Here is a 20,738-nt window from a genome sequence, read left to right as displayed (position 1 = left end):
AGCAGGTCTGGGTTGGTTTGGGCCCAGCCTTGGGGCCTCCTAGGCCCCATGACCTTGGGAAGCTTTGCAGGATTGGAGAGGACAGAGCGCATCCCGAAGGCTGGTTGTGAACAGGGAGGGAGATTGCACGTGTAGTGCTGAGCACAGGGCAGGCCTCAGTAGCCAAGTGCAGCCATGTAGCGGGTGGACACCAAGAGGATTCTGGGAGGCTAACCTGTACAGCCCTGAAGTGAGCCTGGCTGGAGGAGAGGCCCAAGGGGTAGTGGCCGCCCTTGTTTTCCTGTCTATCAATACACCCAACTCTGCTCACCTAGGCTCAGAGGAGTGCCCCGCTGTTGTTGGATGAATTCAGCTGTGACCTTGGGGTCACCACCCAGATTTTGCATGGTGAGACCTGTGAGCTCACTGCTGGCCACTCCTTTGTTCCCCCTGGAAAGAGACGTGGTTCTTTCCAGAGGTACCAGGTTCAGGGAGCCCCTGCCACCTCCGCTCCTATGCCTGTCTCCAGGACTGCTGGGGTCCCAGGACCCCTGTCCTGCCCAGGAAAGACAGCTCACATCCATGAGCAAGCCTGTTGTCTCGGGGCCGCCCCAGCAGCCTTCTAAAATAACCGCAGCACAGAAGGCTCGGAATGTCTTATATTTGGAATTGCTGTTGGAAACAGTTCTGGCCAAATGTAACACCCATCTGTTTGGGAGGGTCTGAGAGTCAGAAAATGAGGTGGTTCAGCAGGAGGGGGCTTGGCAGCACCAAAACTCAGGGCTGGGGGTGGGGATCAGGTCAGCTGGCCCTCACTTGGCCTGGAAGGCCCTTACCCCTGCAGCCTGGACCATGCCCTTTGTGCCAGACGGCCCCAGTTGGAGAAAGGTTTCCCTGTATCAAATCCGGCTTTCTTCCTGAACCTTCTACCCAGGGGTCGGTCCTTCAGGAGTCTGGGACCTGTCCCCTCCCAGCTCTGAATAGCCTTTTGGCTGTTGAAGCTGGCGTCCTTCGTGCTGAGTCTTGCTTTTCCAGATGAAGTGACTCCTTCCGCTTCGCTGTCTGGCACCCAGTCCCGAAGGCGAGTGGCCTCGAGGACTCTGACCTGGCCGGGTGGTGCAGAGCAACACCCTCCCAACATTCTCAGTGCCATGCGTTCATTAATGTAGCCTGAGGTGCTTGTGTCCCTGCAGGTCTGTGATGATTCATTGTGCACTTACGTCAGCTAAACCCCTTGTGCAGTTTCCAGGTTGGCCTCTTTTCCCTACATCATCATTGCACAGTTGGTTTTTAAAGAGTAAAATATGGATATTTAGGTTTATTTTGTTGTGCTTCCACTTGTTATTTGAGTGTGCCTGTAACCCAAAGTGGGCTCTGGCTGCTCGCTGCTCAAAAGCCAATAAAAAGGCAAGGTGAGTGGAAAGGAAAGTTTATTTTGGATGCCGGCAACTAGGGTGGGGGGAGTGGATGCTTCTCCAAAGGCCCACTCCCCACCCCTACTCCCTCCAATCAGGGGACAAGAGCTTTTATAGACGGAGGGAGGGAGGTACTTGCAGAAACAGCAGAGTCAGCTCTGACAGTCATCTTGAAGTTGGTCATCGGTGATCTGACCAGCGTCATCTTGAATGTTTTAGGTATAGTTAATCTTCAGTTCCAGGGTCAGTTCGTTTCCATTTTCTGGAGGCCAGTTCTCAGAATTCCAGCAGCTTAGGTCATGGTGATGGTCTGGTCATCATGTAGTTAACTTCTTCCACCTGATGGGGGCTTCAGTATCTACAAGACAGCTAACAGGGTACGGCTCAGAATATTACCTACAGCCCTTGAGGAGGGACTGAAGGTCCTTGACTTAATGATTGCATTACTATTATCTAGTCTTGTTGAACTGTTTTCCTTTGTCTCTGCATTTTCTCACTTCTCTGATTAAACTTATCCTTTGGTTAACAATTTAAGGGCCTAGATCTGATAGATAGAGTGCCTGATGAACTATGGAATGAGGTTCCTGACATTGTACAGGAGACAGGGATCAAAACCATCCCCAAGAAAAAGAAATGCCAAAAAGCAAAATGGCTGTCTGGGGAGGACTTACAAATAGCTGTGAAAAGAAGAGAGGTGAAAAGCAAAGTAGAAAAGGAAAGATATAAGCATCTGAATGCAGAGTTCCAAAGAACAGCAAGAAGAGATAAGAAAGCCTTCTTCAGTGATCAATGCAAAGAAATAGAGGAAAACAACAGAATGGGAAAGACTAGAGATCTCTTCAAGAAAATTAGAGATACCAAGGGAATATTTCATGCAAAGATGGGCTTGATAAAGGACAGAAATGGCATGGACCTAACAGAAGCAGAAGATATTAAGAAGAGGTGGCAAGAATACACAGAAGAACTGTACAAAAAAGATCTTCACGACCCAGATAATCATGATGATGTGATCACTAATCCAGAACCAGACATCTTGGAATGTGAGGTCAAGTGGGCCTTAGAAAGCATCACTACGAACAAAGCTAGTGGAGGTGATGGAATTCCAGTGGAGCTGTTTCAAATCCTGAAAGATGATGCTGTGAAAGTGCTGCACTCAATATGCCAGCAAATTTGGAAAACTCAGCAGTGGCCACAGGACTGGAAAAGGTCAGTTTTCATTCCAATCCCAAAGAAAAGCAATGCAAAAGAATGCTCAAACTACCGCACAATTGCACTCATCTCACATGCTAGTAAAGTAATGCTCAAAATTCTCCAAGCCAGGCTTTAGCAATACGTGAACCGTGAACTCCCTGATGTTCAAGCTGAATTTAGAAAAGGCAGAGGAACCAGAGATCAAATTGCCAACATCTGCTGGATCATGGAAAAAGCAAGAGAGTTCCAGAAAAACATCTATTTCTGCTTTATTGACTATGCCGAAGCCTTTGACTGTGTGGATCACAATAAGGGTCACAATAAACTGTGGAAAATTCTGAGAGAGATGGGAATACCAGACCACCTAACCTGCCTCTTGAGAAATCTGTATGCAGGTCAGGAAGCAACAGTTAGAACTGGACATGGAACAACAGACTGGTTCCAAATATGAAAAGGAGTCCATCAAGGCTGTATATTGTCACCCTGCTTATTTAACTTCTATGCAGAGTACATCATGAGAAATGCTGGACTGGAAGAAACACAAGCTGGAATCAAGATTACCGGGAGAAATATCAATAACCTCAGATATGCAGATGACACCACCCTTATGGCAGAAAGTGAAGAGGAGCTAAAAAGCCTCTTGATGAAAGTGAAAGAGGAGAGCGAAAAAGTTGGCTTAAAGCTCAACATTCAGAAAACGAAGATCATGGCATCTGGTCCCATCACTTCATGGGAAATAGATGGGGAGACAGTGGATACACTGTCAGACTTTATTTTGGGGGGGCTCCAAAATCACTGCATATGGTAACCGCAGCTATGAAATTAAGACACTTACTTCTTGGAAGAAAATTTATGACCAACTTAGATAGTATATTCAAAAGCAGAGACATTACTTTGCTGACTAAGGTCCATCTAGTCAAGGCTATGGTTTTTCCTGTGGTCATGTATGGATGTGAGAGTTGGACTGTGAAGAAGGCTGAGTGCCGAAGAATTGATGCTTTTGAACTGTGGTATTGGAGAAGACTCTTGAGAGTCCCTTGGACTGCAAGGAGATCCAACCAGTCCATTCTGAAGGACATCAACCCTGGGATTTCTTTGGAAGGAATGATGGTAAAGCTGAAACTCCAGTACTCTGGCCACCTCATGCTAAGAGTTGACTCATTGGAAAAGACTCTGATGCTGGGAGGTATTGGGGGCAGGAGGAGAAGGGGACGACTGAGGATGAGATGGCTGGATGGCATCACGGACTTGATGGACATGAGTCTGAGTGAACTCCGGGAGATGGTGATGGACAGGGAGGCCTGGTGTGCTGCAATTCATGGGGTCGCAAAGAGTCGGACACGACTGAGCGACTGAACTGAACTGAACGTTGTCCTACAGACAAAGGCAGGTGGAGGACATGGTCCATAGTGTCCTGCTCCGGTGTTTTGAGGTGCGTTTGGAGCCTTATTCTTGATATATCTGCTCTCTTTCTCAACGTTTTTTGAATTGTCTTAATGCATCCAAGTTACTGGCACTCTTCCAAAATCATTATCTGACTTTCTCCCCAGAGAGTAGTTGTGGGGAATCACACACTTGTGTAAGTAGCTTCAGTCGTGCCCAACTCTGTGCGACCCCATGGACTGTAGCCCACCAGGCTCCTCTGTCCGTGGGATCCTCCAGGCAACTGGAGCAGGTTGCCATGCCCTCCTCCAGGAGATCTTCCGACCCAAGGATGGACCCAAGGTCTGACTCCTGTGTCTCCTGCATTGGCAGGCAGATCCTTGACCCACTAGCACCGCCTAGGAAGCCCACCTGGGAAAATCATAGTATTGTTTATTCAAGACAGTCTTACCCCTGATTCTTCATGGGTACTCAGATAGAGCCCTCTGGGGAAGTAAGGGTCTTGTGTCGCTCGTCTTCCTTCTTCTTTCTTTGCGGAGGAGCTGGCCACATGGCTGTCATCCCCCTGCACAGGCAGGTTACCCTTCGAGAGTCTCAGGGTGAGAGACAGGTGCTGGCAGAAATGACTCCTCAGGAATTTGGTTTCAGGTCTGTTAGTTTCTCGGGGGGCTCTTGTAACAAATCATCACAAATGAGCTGGCTTGAAAAAACAGACATTTATTCTCTCATTGTTCTAGAGGCCAGAGGTCGAAGTTAAGGTGGTGGTGGCGAGTTTAGTTCCTCCTGGAGGCTCTGAGGGAGGGTTTGTTCCACTGGTCTTCCAGCTTCCAGTGGCTTCTGCAGTCCTGGCATCCTTACCTTGTAGGTAACACTTCAGTTTCTGCCTCTGTCTTCACGTGGCCTCCTCCCCATGTGTCCATGTCCTCGCCCCTTAGAGGGACACCAGTCCTTGGATTTCGGGCCCACCGTTCTCACCTGGAGGTCTTTACCATAATGACATCTGCAGAGACCCTATTGCTGAAATAAGATCCCATTCGCAGATACCGGTGGTCAGGAGCTGGGCATCTTTCAGGACATCTGTAGACTCCAAACGGGCGCAGGGAGGTTCTCTGCTCAAATAGGGTGTGGAGGACTTGTTACAGACACTCATCTCGGCATGTGTGTGGGCTCCAGGGAAGCCCGCTGCCCACCCTGTGAGCAGATTCAGGGTCCCTGGGGGACTGAGGGGAAGGAGAAGTCTCCCCTCACCCTGCCGAGGAAGTGGGCCTGGCCTGATACTAAGGACCATGAACCAACCTGATTCACAGAAGGTGGGGCCCTGAGCTCGTTTCACTGCACCCCAGGCAGATGAAAATCAGTCTTCTCACTTGGGCGGGGCTGGACTGGCGCGGCTGGACCTGAGGACATGTCCCGGTTTGTCTGCCGGAGTGACTGCTGGGTCTCTAAAGAATTGTATGGAGTCAGCAGATTCTTCATGAAGTTACTTTGTGTTTAAAATTAAGCCAGGTTTTAGAGACTCTTATTTTATTTATGAGCCACCCGTCTACAAGAAACGTCATTACCACAAAATAAACTCACTGTGGAAAGCCTGAGTGCAGAGTTGGGATTTTAGATGGCAGTCGATGTGATAGAATTCCAGTTCTACCGACCGATTCAGATGGTTGTGTGGGAGGTCTTGCTAATGACTCTAAACTTGAGCTTCCTATTAAAGTCCAGATTCTGATGACAGTCTCAGAGGTGTTGGTCACTACCCCCCGGCATCTTTCTTGGGCAAATCTGTAAATTGGCAGCACTCATAGGAAACGGCGTGAGCCCGGAGGGGCCTCCAACAAGCTCGCTGCTACAAGGCGCCCAGGTGTGTGCCGCCCAACTGTACTTTGAGCTCCACGCAAATCTGATTTCAGGCATTTATTCATCAGCTCTTCAGTTACGCTGTGGCTGAGCCTGCGGGGACAGGTGCCATGTTTCAGTCTTGATGGAGGTCCCGTGTTTGAAGAGGGAAAACCGCACAGCTGATGTGGGGGCCACCTGTAGTCAACAAGCGCAGTGTCATTGGGGTCGTGTACGTGGCTGAACATGGATCTGGGGGAAGAGCTAATTGCCAGTGCTTGAGCATCTCTCAGGATTAGTCTTGAAGCAAGTCCTTTTGGAGGTGTGGCTGACCAGGCTGAGACGTACAAGCACTCTCCTTCCAGTGTGTGTGCATGGATTCTAGGCAATCTGTGGGCAGATTCCAGACACCTCACTACTTCTCCGAGGTATTCTCCCTGGACATTGGCAGTGGGTGATTTCTAAAGAGCCTGAAGGCAATGGCACCCCACTCCAGTACCCTTGCCTGGAAAATCCCATGGATGGAGGAGTCTGGTAGGCTGCAGTCCATGGGGTTGCTAAGAGTTGGACACGACTGAGCGACTTCCCTTTCACTTTTCACTTTCATGCATTGGAGAAGGAAATGGCAGCCCACTTCAGTGTTCTTGCCTGGAGAATCCCAGGGACGGGGTAGCCTGGTGGGCTGCCGTCTATGGGGTCACACAGAGTCGACCACGACTGAAGCGACTTAGCAGCATGCAGAAGGCACTGTGCCAAATGCCAGAGGGGAAGACAATTGGTCCCTGAGAAGCTGCTCTAGTTGTCAGAAAATCTTTGGATTCCCTGGTGGCTCAGATGGGAAAGCATCTGCTTACAATGCCGGAGACCTGGGTTTGATCTCTGGGTTGGGAAGATCCCCTGGAGAAGGCAATGGCACCCCACTCCAGCATTCTGGCCTGGAAAATCCCATGGATGGAGGAGCCTGATGGGCTACAGTCCCTGGGGTCGCAGAGTCGGACACGACTGAATGACTTCACTTTCTTTTCTTTTCACTAGTGAGTGGGGAGGGGTGGGAGCTGGAGAAGGGGTGTCTGCAGCCCACCTGTGCCCCCAGGGCACTGCCATCTCTGCAGGGGGATGAGGGAGGCCAACAGCCAGAAGAAAGCCGTGGGTGCAATCAGCGGTGCACAGCTACAGTCCCCAGACCTGTGGGACCCTAGTGAGATCTGCTGTTTCCTTCACTGGAAAGAGGGAAGCCGGGTTGGAGATGCTGGGAGAATAGAAAGTATGGAGCCGAGGGGGCCAGAGGCAGGCCAGCGCTGAGCAGGGAGCCAGTCTGCATCAGCCTGGTTTCCTGGCAGCCCCGGGGCTGAGTGTGCATGAAGGGTGTTGGGCATGGGGCGGGGCGGGGCAGGGAGGAGGGCAGGACGTGTGTGTTGAAAAAGGCATGAGACAGAAACAAAGGGGGAAGTGTTGAAAAACCAAAAAAAAAAAAAAAAAAAAGGGTAAAGACTTAAGCTCTCTGCCAGCAGAAAAAGGAGAAGAGGTGAAAAGAGGTGTAGAAAACTCTCAACTTGGAAATTCCATTAAAGTGAAAAATTGCTGGGGTTTCCCCCGGTGACCTAGTGGTTAGATTTCTGGGCTTTCACTGTTGTGGCCCAGGCTCAAACCCTGGGTGAGGAACTGAGATCCTCCAAGCTGAGTGGAACTGCAAAAAAAAAAAAAAAAAGAAAGAAAGAAAAAAAAATTTACAACAATGGAATCTGTGTTTGGCTGCAGTGTATATGTTATCTTATCTACTTTTACGAATGTTCAAAATTCTCCCTAATTAAATAATTAGAGAAGTGCCATAAGAGCAGATGTATTATCTGATCCCATCTGATATAACCTGATATGTCTGTGTTTTTAAAAAATGTAAGATATGCAGATATATATTTGAAGGTGCACGGAAAATTTCTGGACCGATGTACGAGAAACTGATAATGAGGCTCACCCTTGAGGTCTGTATGGATTACCTTGTCATGAGGAAAGCACAAGGAGTTTTCCTGTTTTACAGATGAATTTAATGCTATACCCATCCTTCCCACCATGACTTAAGATTGTAGGAGCTGGGGATCAAAAGTAAAGGCCACAAGGGAAGTTGGGGCTGAGGACTTTAAAACAAAGGTGTGCTCAGTATAGTGTTATAACCTGTTTTGTTTTGCTTTTACTTTATTTTTTATTTCTGGCTGTGCTGGGTGTTCGTTGCTGCTCAGACTTTTCTCTAGTTGTGGCGGGTGGGGGCTACTCTCCAGCGGGGGTGTGCGGGCTTCTCACTGCGGTGGTTTCTCTCCCTGCGGAGCTCAGGCTCCAGGGTGCGCAGGCTTCACTAGTTGCAACACGTGGGCTCAGTAGTTGCAGCCCCCAGGCTCTGGAGCACAGGCTCAGTAGCTGTGGCGCATGGCCCAGTTGCTCCGTGGCATGTTGGGATCTTCCCGGACCAGGAATTGAACCTGTTTCTCATGCATTGGCAGGTGGACTCTTTACCACTGAGCCATCAGGGAAGCCCGTTCTTTTGTGTATTTGATATAAGAAAAGAATTATCCCATGGTCAAAGAAAATATCTATCTGTAGTGTTAAAGTACAATAAAATATATGTGGAGAAAGTGAAAGCGTAGTCACTCAGTCATGTCCGACTCTCTGCGACCCCATGGACTGTATCCCACTAGAATTCCTTGTTCATGGGATTCTCCAGGCAAGAATACTGGAGTTGGTTGCCGTGTCCTCCTCCAGGGGATCTTCCCAACCCAGGAATCGAACACAGATCTCCCACATTGCAGGCACTTTCTTTACAATCTGAGCCACCAGAGGACCCCCTGGTGCAAAGGATTTGTGGGAAAAGAAAGAATCATTATTCTGACTCCTGTTAAAGAATGATAAGGCGACTATTGAGGGCCATAGGTGTAGGGACCACTGAGGTGGCATCTTGCAGTAGGGGAGGGAGATTGGGGTCAGCTCCAGATACAGCAAGAAAAGGTGGGAATTTGTAGTCCAGGAGGATGTGGCTTGGCGGATGGGAAGTTAACTAAGAGGAAACAGCAGCGTTAAGGGGAGAGTCCGGCTAAATGGCTAAATCGACCTGGCAGGATTCTAGTTAAAACTGGGAGATGCAGAGACAGACAAGGAAAGTCTAAGAGTCAAGGCTGAGCTGGGAAGAAGGCCCAGAGGAACCTGAGACCAGTTTGGTTAAATAGAGACACTGTCAGCTCCTGTGCGCATGCCGTGTGATCTGGGTGAACAGCTCCATGTGCGTGGACACGTGTGGAGGTCTACTGATGTCTGCATGCCTTAGACCTGGGGTGGAGATGTTTCTACATTGTGTGAAAAATAGATTCCTATCAACCTAGAAAGATACATTTCATAATTTTGCTTTAACGTTCAGAGTCTGGAATGGGCCAGGAATCTCGCACAGAACTGTAATATTGGCAGAGCGACAGCTGTTCTGTTACTGTCGCCACGAACAGAGGAGATAGGAACCGGAAAGGGCATAAAATTTTCATGGCCTCTCTGCTCTTGTACAGTCTTTGTAATCTGGTGTTGTTTCAAAGTTCACTCATTGTGAAAACCGCCTCGGCCCAAGGTGCCTAGAAAGGACCAAAAAAAAAAAAAAAAAAGGAAAGCACAGAAAAAATGAATGGGGGCTTGTCTGGGGCCAGTGTAGACCGTGCCTGCGTCCAGGAGGGCATGGGTGGACCTGTGAAGGGTGGGGAGATCGTCCGGGGCAGGGGCGGTTGGAAGCAGCTCCTGGGCTAGGGAAGAAGAGAGTGGTGGTGTCTTAATGAACCGAACGAGGTAACATAATTGCTTGTTGATTTCCATTGTCACGCAAATGGAGCGATTTCACATTCCTGGGGGTAAAAAGATCCATCTGTTTTATTCACAGGTTGTACTCCGACTATCTCTACTTTGCAAGTTCGAATAAATCTGCAGATGACTTCCATGAAAAAGTGACAGAAGCTCTGCAGCTGTTTGAAAATTGCATGCTGGATTATTCATTGCGCGCCTGCGTCTACAACAACACCCTCAACAACGCCATGCCTGTGCGTATGCGGAAGCGCTGCTCCGCGCTTATTGTGCGAGGGCATTGTGGATGGGGATTTTAGCATTTAAACAGAGAAGCGTTTTAATGTGCAAATGCCTCTCCCCATGCCTTTGAGCGGTGGCTAATGCCAAACAAATATTCATGGATGTAAAAACTATAAAAGCTGATGGGCCCTTTCAGCTGGCACCCTGCTTTCTTCCTCACTGATGGCTCAGATGCAATGCTCACTCCCCTCCCCCTCCCCCCGCGCGAAAGAAAGAGGGTGCATTTAGGAAGATTATTATTTAGCAAGGCTCGGAAACACACCCTGCAATTAGGACTGGCAGACACGAGGACCCGACTCTTTGATTGTCTTAAGAGTGTTCTCTCTAATGCTGGATTGTTTTGTTGGTTTAAAAAATTACCCACCAGTGACTTTCAGTGCTTCTCCGACTGAGTCTTAATGGAACATTTTTGTCCATTGATCCCTCTTTTCTTTGCTCTCATTTGCCTTCAGGAATATAGCTATACGCTTCTTGTTGTTGCTGTTATTGTTCAGTCGCCCATTCGTGTCCAACTCTGCGACCCCATGGACAGCAGCACATCAGGCCTCCCTGTCCTTCACCATCTCCCGAAGTTTGTCCAAGTTCATGTCCATTGCATCGATGATGCCATCCAACCATCTCATCCTCTGATGCCCTCTTCTCTTCCTGCCTTCAATCTTTCCCAGCATCAGGGTCTTTTCCAATGAGTTGGCTCTTTGCATCAGGTGGCCAAAGTATTGGCGCCTCAGGTTCAGCATCAGTCCTTCCAGTGAGTATTCAGGGTTGATTTCCCTCCAGGTTGACTGGTTTGATCTCCTTGTCCCCCCTTTTTTTTCCCATGCAAAAGAAGCCGTTACTGGTGACTTCAGCATGGTGTAGCTAAGGGATGGTTTTGCACTGCATAGCTCCCTGGGCTGTCCCAAGTGTTTTCTCAGCAGGTTTGCCACAGTGGTAAGTCTCCTTCAGCCCCCGAGTGTGGCCCACAGGCTTGCTCCACTGAGTGTGCCAGTGGTAGATCTGCTTGAGGTGGAGGCCGGGGAACCCCCAGGTGTGATGGGGTTTGAAGTCAAGAGTGTTCCCTCCCTTTTCTTTGTTGTCCAGACTATCTTATCTGACAGCATTGCAGGAAGGGGGCTCTTGTCTAACACTTGGAAATGAACTGTCCAAGGAGACACACGTGCAGACAAAGCAAGAGACTTTATTGGGAACGGGTGGCCCTGTGGAGAGCAGCAGGGGAAGGGAACCCAGGAGAACCACCCCGCCAGGCGGCTTAAAGTTTCAGGTCTCGTGGTGAAGGGGTTAGTTTCCAGGCTGTCTCTGGGCAATCACTCTGACTCTGTCCTGGCTGGTGGTGCGTGCATGGCTCATCCAAGATGGATTTCAGCGAGGGGGATTCTGGCAGGTTGGTAGGTCGTAGGGACTGGCATCTCCTCTTTTCTTGACCCTTCCTGAATTATTCTGGTTTGTGGGAGCTTGTTAGTTCCACATTCCTTACCATGTGTTCCTGACCTGTTGTTAAGATAGCTCATGCGAGTGGCTCCTATCTTGCCTGGCCGGGGTAGGCGGTTCCGGTCAGTGTTTCCCCTAAGAGCAAGCTGCACAGAGGAGCAGGTAGGATCCCAGGCCGCCCTGCTGGCGTGTATAGTTTTGCAGGGAAGACGCACACAAAGGATCAACACAGAATTTGGCCCTTGAGCTCGGGAACCGGTCCCACCTGCCTGCCCTCCCGCTCCCCACCTCCCTCTCCGTCACTGCTCTACAGCCGTACCCTCCCCTGCTGGGTCCTCTTGCCTCAGAGCAGGGATTCACAGGTGTGGTCCAAGACCAAGAGTATCAGCATCCCTGGGGACTTGTCAGGAAAGCACACTCTCAGGTTGAGCCCCAGACTCCAGAATCAGGAGCTTTGCGGGGGTTGGGGGGGGGGGACAGGTCCATCTGCCTATGCAGCAGCCCTCCAGGGGTTGTGTTGGGTGCTCGTCTTGGGGACACCTGACTCCAGAGCCTACCCCACGCCCCTCCCTGGCACGTGCTCCTCATCCTTCGGGTCTTGCTTTAATCTTGACTTCCGTTCGCTCTCTTTCCACGCCTTTCATTTCCCAACAGCCTGGGTCACAGTGGCCGTTACAAATAACTTGTTCTTCACCAGTTTAGCTCCACCTCCGCCAGATTGCAAGCTCCACGTGGCCAGGGGCCACGTCTGTTACATAGCAGCACATCCCCGTTGCTTAGCATGTAACCTGGCATGCAGGATGCACTAGAATATTTGCTGAATGAATGAATGAATGGATGGATGGGCAGTCTGTGAAACTAGTGGAGAAGCTGGGTGGAGAGTTCCAACCGAATCCCTAGTGAGGAGCAGAGGGGTTCGGTATGCTCTTGTCAGGGGAGACCCTACACCGCACTCCTCAGCTCTTTCCTGGCCTGGGATGGGGGAACAGGCCCCCAGGGCGAGGGCCCAGCTTCGGGACCAGGCTCTGGTGGGTGTTCTCCAACCGACCCTGGCAGGCTCCTCGCCCTCCCTGGGCCTCTTGTGTTTCCACCCAGAGCTGGCTGAAGCAGATAACCTCAAAGGCCTCCCTCAGCTCTAATGTTTTTAAAATTTAAACGTATTGGGCACTTCTCCTAAAGACTCTTTTTTATCCCCATTCCACTTTGATTCTCTGATCGGTACTGGCGAAAGATGAGGGGAGGGGTAGCATGAAACTATCTTAAGTTTGTTAGCAGCGATGCTCCATGAACCAGAAACTATCATTCGAGGTGAGTGGCACTTCCCTTGACTGGTAAGGGGGCTGGGGGTGGGGGGTGAGGGGCTGGAGTGAGACGAGAGTGTCCAGGAGACCAGGAGAGCTTGCCCACCCCTCTGCCCCTGCAGAGCCCTCTCAAGTTTTGCCCCGGACGGTCCCTCTGCTGCTGACCAGCCCTCCTGGGAAGGCAGACCCAGTTGCAGGAGGTCTGCCTGGCCCAGCGCAGGGGGGCTTCGTCCATGAAGGCACAGACACACTCCAGGGAAATGCTGTCACCTGTGGCCAGGTCCAGGGACCACTGCAGCTACTTTAAAACACCCCCATCCTACTACAAAGGCAGGACCTTCTAGAACCTTCTAGAAGGTTCTTAGGATTGAGGGCAGGTTCTCTGGAAGAGATAAACCTGGTCAGGCTGGTCCTCCACGGGAGGGACAGACAGACTGAGAACAGAAAGCTCTCGATGATTTAGCAAGAAGCCGTGCTCACAGTGGTTGTCTGTGTGGAGGCGACGCATGTGTTTATTTCTGAGGCTGGCACATGCCCGTTTTCTCTTTATTTCTGGCCCAGCTTGAGGTCTTTTTGCTAGCTGGTGTCTGAGGTAGCTGCAACCTAAGGGCTGCAGGCAGCTAATGAATTCTGGAGACAGCTTTCCCCCCTCCCATTGTTTTTCTTCCTCCACCACCTCCCACACAATTAGGAGAACAATGACATGGAAACAAGAATAGCTAAAGATGAAGCCAGTTAGTGTCTGTACATATTTTGTCAAGCGTTTCGCTGTCTTGTGGTCGTCACCGTGTTCAGCGTGGGAGTGCCAGGGGGCTTGGCCTCACACCGCCGGATGAGGGGATGCCGACTGAGATCCTAGCCCCGCCCTGGAGGAAGGAGGTCAGCGTAGAGCTGAGAGGGAGCGAAGTAGGAGGTGAAAGTGTCTGCGTCAGGAACCAGGACTGGGCACTGGGAGGCGCTCCATGTGGGAGGGGGTGGGCTGGGGGTCCAGCCAGGCCAAGGACTTTGCACACGAGGAGAGCCAGGTGTGAGGCCAGGCATCAGTGTGGGGAGCTCACCCTCAGAGACTCGAGGCGGGAGCACCAGGCATGGGGCTGGGACCGTGCCCGAACAAAGCCACGAGGCACAACCAGAGGCCGGACACGGAGCGGGTCCCTGAGTGGGGGACATGGGTAGGAGTGCTGGAGAAAGGGGGGGACCTCAGAGCAAAAGGGGAAGGGTTTGCTGTTTTTCCGGAGCTTTGCATAGCCAACTGTGAAGTCAGAGGGAACTGTCCTCAAGACCACTCTCCCTTCTGACACTATTTGCAACCCGGGGGAAGTCCCCCAAAGTACCATCAGGTTCAGTAATTCCCTGGAAGGAATCACAGAGCACACGGTTGGCTGTTACACTCATGGTCATGGTTTACAGCAGGGAGGAGACACGGATTAAAGTCAGCCGAGAGAAGAAGCACGTGTGATGGTGCACGCAGCATATTGCCAGCCGGGGACGCCCACCCAAGCCTTTGGTGTCTGCAGCGTTTCTTGAGGCTCCATCACGTACTGCCCGCCTGGCTGACCTTTACCCATCCAGTCCCTTCTGGAGGTCAGACCGGTCCTGCAAGGCCCGAATCCCGCATCCTAAGTCGTGCTGTTAGACTGTCCAGTGACCAGACCCACCCCCCCTGCCCCCCGGGCAAGCGAGATACTCTCATCAGGCAGGACTTCCCAGGTGGCTTTCGGTGGCCTCTCAGGAGCCAAGGACCAAGGCCAGACGTCTCTGTGAGTCAGGTTAACGCTTCACCACACACGATTTTCAGTTTGGCACAAGAGGAGGCACAGGAGAAGGACAAGGACCCCGAAGTGCAGGTGGACAGGAAGGGCTTCTTCGTACAACGCTGCTCACACTGGCATGTGCACACACGCTGAAGGTCCTAGACCTCTGTGTGGCACCTGGCATTTGGCGGTTCCTCTTGTGGCTGGTTGCTGGGCATTTGCAGGTGTTTCTCATGGCTGTTGAGTGCTGGGTGTAGAAGCAAAGGCAGCTGGGTCTTGTGTAAAGGAATTCCACGCCATTGGTGGGCGTAACCTTGGCCTCTCCCTTCACCCAGGTCCTCTCTATGAGATGTCGTGAAGATACCTACAGGGTGGTTCTAAGGATGAAATGAGACCCTGAGTGTGGGAATCCTTTGTGCATGGGACACAAAGGCCTGCACAGGGCAGCAAGCATGAGTGGTGTTTAAAATCCAACTTCTGGGGACATCCCTGGTAGTCCAGTGGTTAAGACTTCACCTTCCAATGCAGAGGGTGGATGGAGGTTTGGTCCCTGGTCACAGAGTTAAGATCCCACATGTCTGTTGGCCAAAATGTAAAAACAGAAGCGATATTGTAACAAATTCAATAAAGACTTAAAAAAACAGTTCAGTTCAGTCACTCAGTTGTGTCCGACTCTTTGCAACCCCATGGTCTGCAACACGCCAGGCCTCCCTGTCCATCACCAACTCCTGGAACTTACTCAAACTCATGTCCATCGAGTTGGTGATGCCATCCAACCATCTCATCCTCTGTCGTCCCCTTCTCCTCCTGCCCTCAATCCCTCCCAGCATCAGGGTCTTTTCAAATGAGTCAGTTCTTTGCATCAGATGACCAAAGTATTGGAGTTTCAGCTTCAGCATCAGTCCTTCCAATGAACACTCAGGACTGATCTTTAGGATGGACTGGTTGGATCTCCTTGCAGTCCAAGGGACTCTCAAGAGTCTTCTCCAACACCACAGTTCAAAAACATCAATTCTTTGGCGCTCAGCTCTCTTTATAGTCCAACTCTCACATCCATACATGACTACTGGAAAAACCGTAGCCTTGACTAGACAGAACTTTGTTGGCAAAGTAATGTCTCTGCTTTTTAATATGCTGTCTAGGTTGGTCATAGCTTTTTTTCCAAGGAGCAAGCATCTTTTAATTTCATGGCTGCAGTCACCATCTGCAGTGATTTTGGAGTCCCCCAAAATAAAGTCTCTCACTGTTTTCATTGTTTTCCCATCTATTTGGCATGAAGTGATGGGACTAGATGCCATGATCTTAGTTTTCTGAATGTTGAGTTTTAAGCCAACTTTTTCACTTTTTTTTTTCACTTTCATCAAGAGGCTCTTTAGTTCTTCTTCACTGTCTGCCATAAGGGTGGTGTCATCTGCATATCTGAGGTTATCGATATTTCTGTCAACAGTCTTGATTCCAGCTGTGCTTCATCCAGTCCAGCATTTCGGTCCACATAAAAAATCCAACTTCTGAAGGTAGTTGTTTGCTGGGATTCCTCTCGCTGTTGGTTTATAATGTGTAGTGCATATAGAAAAGCATCTACGGTTTTGGAGGAATTACCGTGAACTAACGCCCGCCTTCTTGCTTGGTCCTAGGTGAGGCTCCAGGTTGGGCTGTACGCCGTGTACCTTCTAGACTGGCTCACTGTCTTTAACAAGGAGCAGTTCCTCATCCTCCGCCTGGAAGACCATGCCTCCAATGTCAAGGACACCATGCACAGGGTCTTCCAGTTCCTCAGCCTTGGTATGAATCTCGAGCCGGACACCCACAGAGCAGGGCGCGAGTTCCATGGACACTGACCTGCTGGGTCCCAGGCAGACTCTGTGAGCCTGAGCAGGGTGGGCCTGGGCTGGGAGACCCACAGATCAGCGCCTGTTGGTGAAGCACCAGCTCCAGATGGGGCCTTGTGCGCAGTGTGGGGAGGAAGAGACTGCCACTCATCTGGGAGCTTACGGTCCAGTGGAAGGAGAGGAGGAAGCAAGGCTTGAATCGCCTAGTGCCAGGGTGACACGGGCGAGGAGTAATTTAGCATCCTCATACACGTGAAATCCTTACACGTGACTTGGGGGTCCCAGCTGCTGAAGGGATCTTGGAAGCAGTGGTGTGCCATGAGGATGGACAGGGTGTCCTGACTGCTGGAACTGTCTTGCAGAGGCCATAGGGCCTGGAGGATGGGATGGGCAGGTCATTGGTTGTCCCTGCTTTGCTGGGACCCCTGGAGGCAGTGCCACGTGGCCAGATTTGGGCTCCTGGGCCTCCAGGGTGAAGGACCCTGTTCCCACCCAGAGGAGACCGTCCCCTCGAGTCCCTAGTGGCACTTTGTGGTAGCAGGCCGACTCGCTGGCCCCAGTGATGGCTGGTAGAGGCGTGTACGCGGGTGCAGAGTGCTCCCCGGCGGGCGGCATCCAGGACCCCTCGAGAGGCTGGGCTGACCTGCGCATTCTTCCCCCACGCCCACCCAGACGCCCCTGCAGCCCTGTCTGATGAGCTTGCCTGGGAATTTTGTCAATTGAATATTTCCTGAAATCCATTTGCCCACCGCTGGGACTCAGGGCCCTTGTGTCATTTGATTCCTTTCTTCTTTTCTCAGAGACCTGGTAATGTGATAGAGTGTGATTGCTTTTTCCTTTTAAGGCCTGGAACCGTTTTTCCTTTGATTGGGCCACCTGCAGACTCTGGCACATTTCAGTGACTCGTCTTTGGTTCCTAAGATGGACGATGGCAAAGGCCAGTCTGTTCCTTCCCTGTCACGTAACCCAGGGATACTGGGGTGTAGTTTTTGTGCATGGGCTCAGGACTTCAGCCTGACCCCAAGAGCCCTGGGGCACAGAGGCTGAGCAGGGATTCTAGAGGTTAAGCCAGTGAGAGGCTTAAGGTCCTGAGGGCTCGGGGTGGAGGCGGCACCCTTGGGAGGCAGCACCTGCTGGTTTGTTCTTGGGCCTCTCCCCATGGACACCCCTGCTGTAGCTGGAGGTTCAGCCAGTGGAGGGTGGTCCCTGGGCATGGGTGGCCCCCACCCGTCCCCCCACGATGACTGCACAGCAGGACACACAGGGTGAAATATGGCCCCACCACGAGGCCCTCTGCAGAGGCCTGGAGTGGAAATGGTGGAGGCAGAATTCGAGTGGCTGGTTGCAGAGCATCTCCGTGCAGAGGCCGCGTGTGGCAGGCCACAGCTGTCCAGGCACAGGCCAGCTCCTCTTTAGGGGGCTTTGGAAGTGAAACTAGGAGGCGAGGCTGCGCCCAGAGACCCAGCTGTGCTTCCAGGGCGGGTAATCCACCAGACCACGCAGAAAGCATCTGCCTACAGCACGGGAGACCCGGGTTCAATCCCTGGGTCAGGAAGATCCCCTGGAGAAGGCAATAGCAACCCACTCCAGTACCCTTGCCTGGAAAATCCAATGGACAGATGAGCCTGATAGGCCACAGTCCACGGGGTCACAAAGAGTCGGACACTATTGAGCGACTTCACTTTCACTTTTCCCTTTCCCTCAGCAAGTCCGAAATGAATCCAGCCAAAGAATCTGAATCTCCATACACATTCTTACGGGAACCTCCTGACTCCCCAGGAAGCATGGCCCGGATTCTCTCATCAGAGTTTCTTACGCCCCTCACTTGCCTCACTGGCTCTTTCCTTTGTGTTCCAGGACCCTTAAGTGAGAAGCAAGAGGCCTTGATGACCAAGAGCCCGGCATCCAACACGCGGCGTCCCGAGGACCGGGATCTGGGGCCCATGTGGCCGGTCACCCAGAGGCTTCTGCGGGACTTCTACGGGCCTTTCAATGCCCGGCTGGCACAGGTCCTCGCTGATGAGGCCTTCCTGTGGAGGAAGACGTGAGACCGGCTTCCCGGAGCCGGCAGGGCTGCGGTTTCCGTGACTTCCATGGTCTGAAGGTCTCTCTTGGTGGGGAACTCTTGTGCTCAGAGCCTGGAGGAGATCCCCCTCCCTGGGCCCGTATTTCTGGAATCTGGTTCCGAATCCTTTGTGACGTCACACAGCCCAGCAAGGACCCATCGCCAAGCCTCGGATGGAGGCTGTCGGAGAGTCCACTTGGAAAGGGGTCCCCTTCTGCTCTGAGAGTGTCTGGGCTCCAGGACGAGGCAGGCCGGTGCTGGGCGGGGGTGCAGGAGGGTGCTGGGTGTGGAGTCTGGGCTTTGATGATTCCAAGATCCGCTGGAGGCCCCAGCCCAGGGAGGGCCAGGATACACACTACACATTCAGTTTCACAACCCTCTGTTCAGGTCACTAAACCTCATGATGGTGGAGAATGGATTCTCATGGAGAATCATGAGGTTCATTTCATTTTTTTTTTTTTGCCTTTTACCCCAAAGTCAGCCCTTCTGTCTCTTCAGATATAAACCCCATCAACTTCACTATTTACGAGAAAAAAGACACAAGCCAATTTTGGGTAGCACATTCCTGTCTCGGACCTCCTCCCCTTCTGTCCTCGTGGACTTTACTTATGTTTAAAAAGAAAGCGAATGTATTTAAAACAAACCACTTTCTGCATTTCACTGGCTGGAGCTCTCTCTTTCTGTCCATCTAGATGTTTTCTCAAGAGGTTTTTTTTTTTTTTGTCAGTTTCTAACTGAAGATATATATTCAGTTTAAAATCAGAAGGGAAATGGTCGCTGTTAATGCCAGACTGAGCACCTTGAAGGAATACGGATTTTTCCATGGACCTTGGCCCCAGCTGTGCCCCTGAGGGCCTCAGAGAGCTGCCTGCGTTGGGAGGTTTTAGTTCTGGGGGCCACAGGCTCCACTGCTCTGCCTTCCTCTCTAGTGATCTTGTTACCACTTTCTCCTCCATATGTGGCCAGAGGGCCTTCCTCACCCAGCGAACTGCAGAATGCCCGTTTCTGATCCAGAAATACGCACGTGAGCTCTGCCTGGGCCAGACGAGCTGTGCTGGGATTCCATACGAGAAAGCCGGGAGCAGATCCTTGACAGAACTTTCTGGGCCACTTGGCAGCTTGGTTTGCTGTCAGATGCGCTGACGGTCTTGCTGTTTCTTGGAGGTGATGGGAAAGATTGAACACTGTCCTTGCACACAAGCCCCAAGGCGGGACCCCCAGCTAAGCTAGGCACGTGGTTTGTCAGTGGAAGCTTCTGCGAGTCAGAGGTCTCCAGGTCGAGGTGCCGGGCACACTACCAGTCAGAAAGTGCAAACACCTCCATGGGCAGCCGCCACTCATGGGGCTGAGGATTCACTCAGCTGTCCCATCCCTACTGCCGTCGGAGGTGGGATGCTCTGTCCACTTGAAGGCGCGCGGTGGGCTCGCCCATGCCCGGGCTGTTTCCGCTGTGGAGGAGCCCGGGTCCCGAACTCCCACTTTCAGGGACAGGCCCCCTCTTCCTCTCTCCCCGTGGCACTCGGAGCAGCAGCCCACAGGAGACGTGGCCTGAGCACGAGGTTCTGTAGGGAGATATCACTGGCGCATTCGTGTGTATTTATTGGCAGTACAGGTGTGCGTGTGTGGGTGCGTGCGTGTGTTTCTCAGTGGGTTCCCTTCAGTTCTGTTGCCTGTCAGCCCCCTCTGCTCTGGACTCAACCACCATTCATGGGTTCCTTTCTCTGCCAGTTCTTTAACAGCCTGTCAGGTTCAGCCCACGTTTTGCTCTTCGGCCCCAACCGTGGTCACAAGGACTTTGCTCACGCACCCCTACGCATGTGAACAACATGCAGCGTAATTCTGCTTCTTACAGAAGTGTAACCGAAAGTCTTACTTCCAATATTATTTGGTTTATTATACAAATCTTTCTACAGACGCAGGCCCATCCTTGGGGGCCAGTCAGCACTGTCTGCGGGGACCCGGTTTCTCCAGGGGCCTTTCTCCAAAGGGCTGTCCGCCGCCTTTGCTTTCCTCTGCTCTCGCGTGCGAGGCCCCTCTCCTTGTGACAGCAGAGCTGCTGTTTCGAGCGGTGGTCCTTGAGCCCATCATCCCAAACCAAAGCGAATCAGAGCCTCTCTCACGACCCGAGTTACTTTGTGTCCCCAAAGCTGTGCATCCGACTGTATTAAACTGTACCCCCTTCGTCGCGTTAAGGTGTGTTCATGAACCACCGATGTGCTGTCTTTTTGTAAATACTGATCGTAATTAGATGCGGACCCCAGAGGGCACGCCCTTCCTCCTTAGCCGTCACAGCACCCATGGGAGCATCTCCACTGAGCGCAGGCGCGTGAAGGAGCCACAGGAGGAGCTCAGCGTCTCGCCTGTGGCACTGTACGCAGGGGACTTGCCACACATGGTGACAGTGAGAGAGAGGACGCGGACGTTCCCAGGGACTCCCGTGTGCGGCCGGCGGATGGTGT

At 51.7% G+C, this 20,738-nt stretch overlaps 1 protein-coding gene across 13 annotated transcripts in view; it reads left to right on the top strand.

Moving 5' to 3' along the window:
* CHST15 (carbohydrate sulfotransferase 15) overlaps positions 1–20,485 on the top strand; it is an 80,249-nt gene extending 59,764 nt beyond the window's left edge. For all 13 annotated transcript variants that reach the window (XM_027960534.2, XM_042238833.1, XM_027960532.2 and 10 more), the window contains 3 exons: positions 9,700–9,856; positions 16,020–16,167; positions 18,072–20,485. In XM_027960534.2, the coding sequence (XP_027816335.1) occupies positions 9,700–9,856; positions 16,020–16,167; positions 18,072–18,262 (496 nt within the window). In that variant the 3' untranslated portion in view covers positions 18,263–20,485. The remainder of the gene's footprint in view (positions 1–9,699; positions 9,857–16,019; positions 16,168–18,071) is intronic.
* The last annotated feature ends 253 nt before the right edge of the window (positions 20,486–20,738 follow it).

Source organism: Ovis aries, chromosome 22 (genome assembly GCF_016772045.2).
Source record: "Ovis aries strain OAR_USU_Benz2616 breed Rambouillet chromosome 22, ARS-UI_Ramb_v3.0, whole genome shotgun sequence".
NCBI classification, from domain to species: domain Eukaryota; kingdom Metazoa; phylum Chordata; class Mammalia; order Artiodactyla; family Bovidae; genus Ovis; species Ovis aries.
The sequence above is the reverse complement of the archived record's forward strand: the minus strand, read 5'-3'. Positions and strand labels throughout refer to the sequence as shown.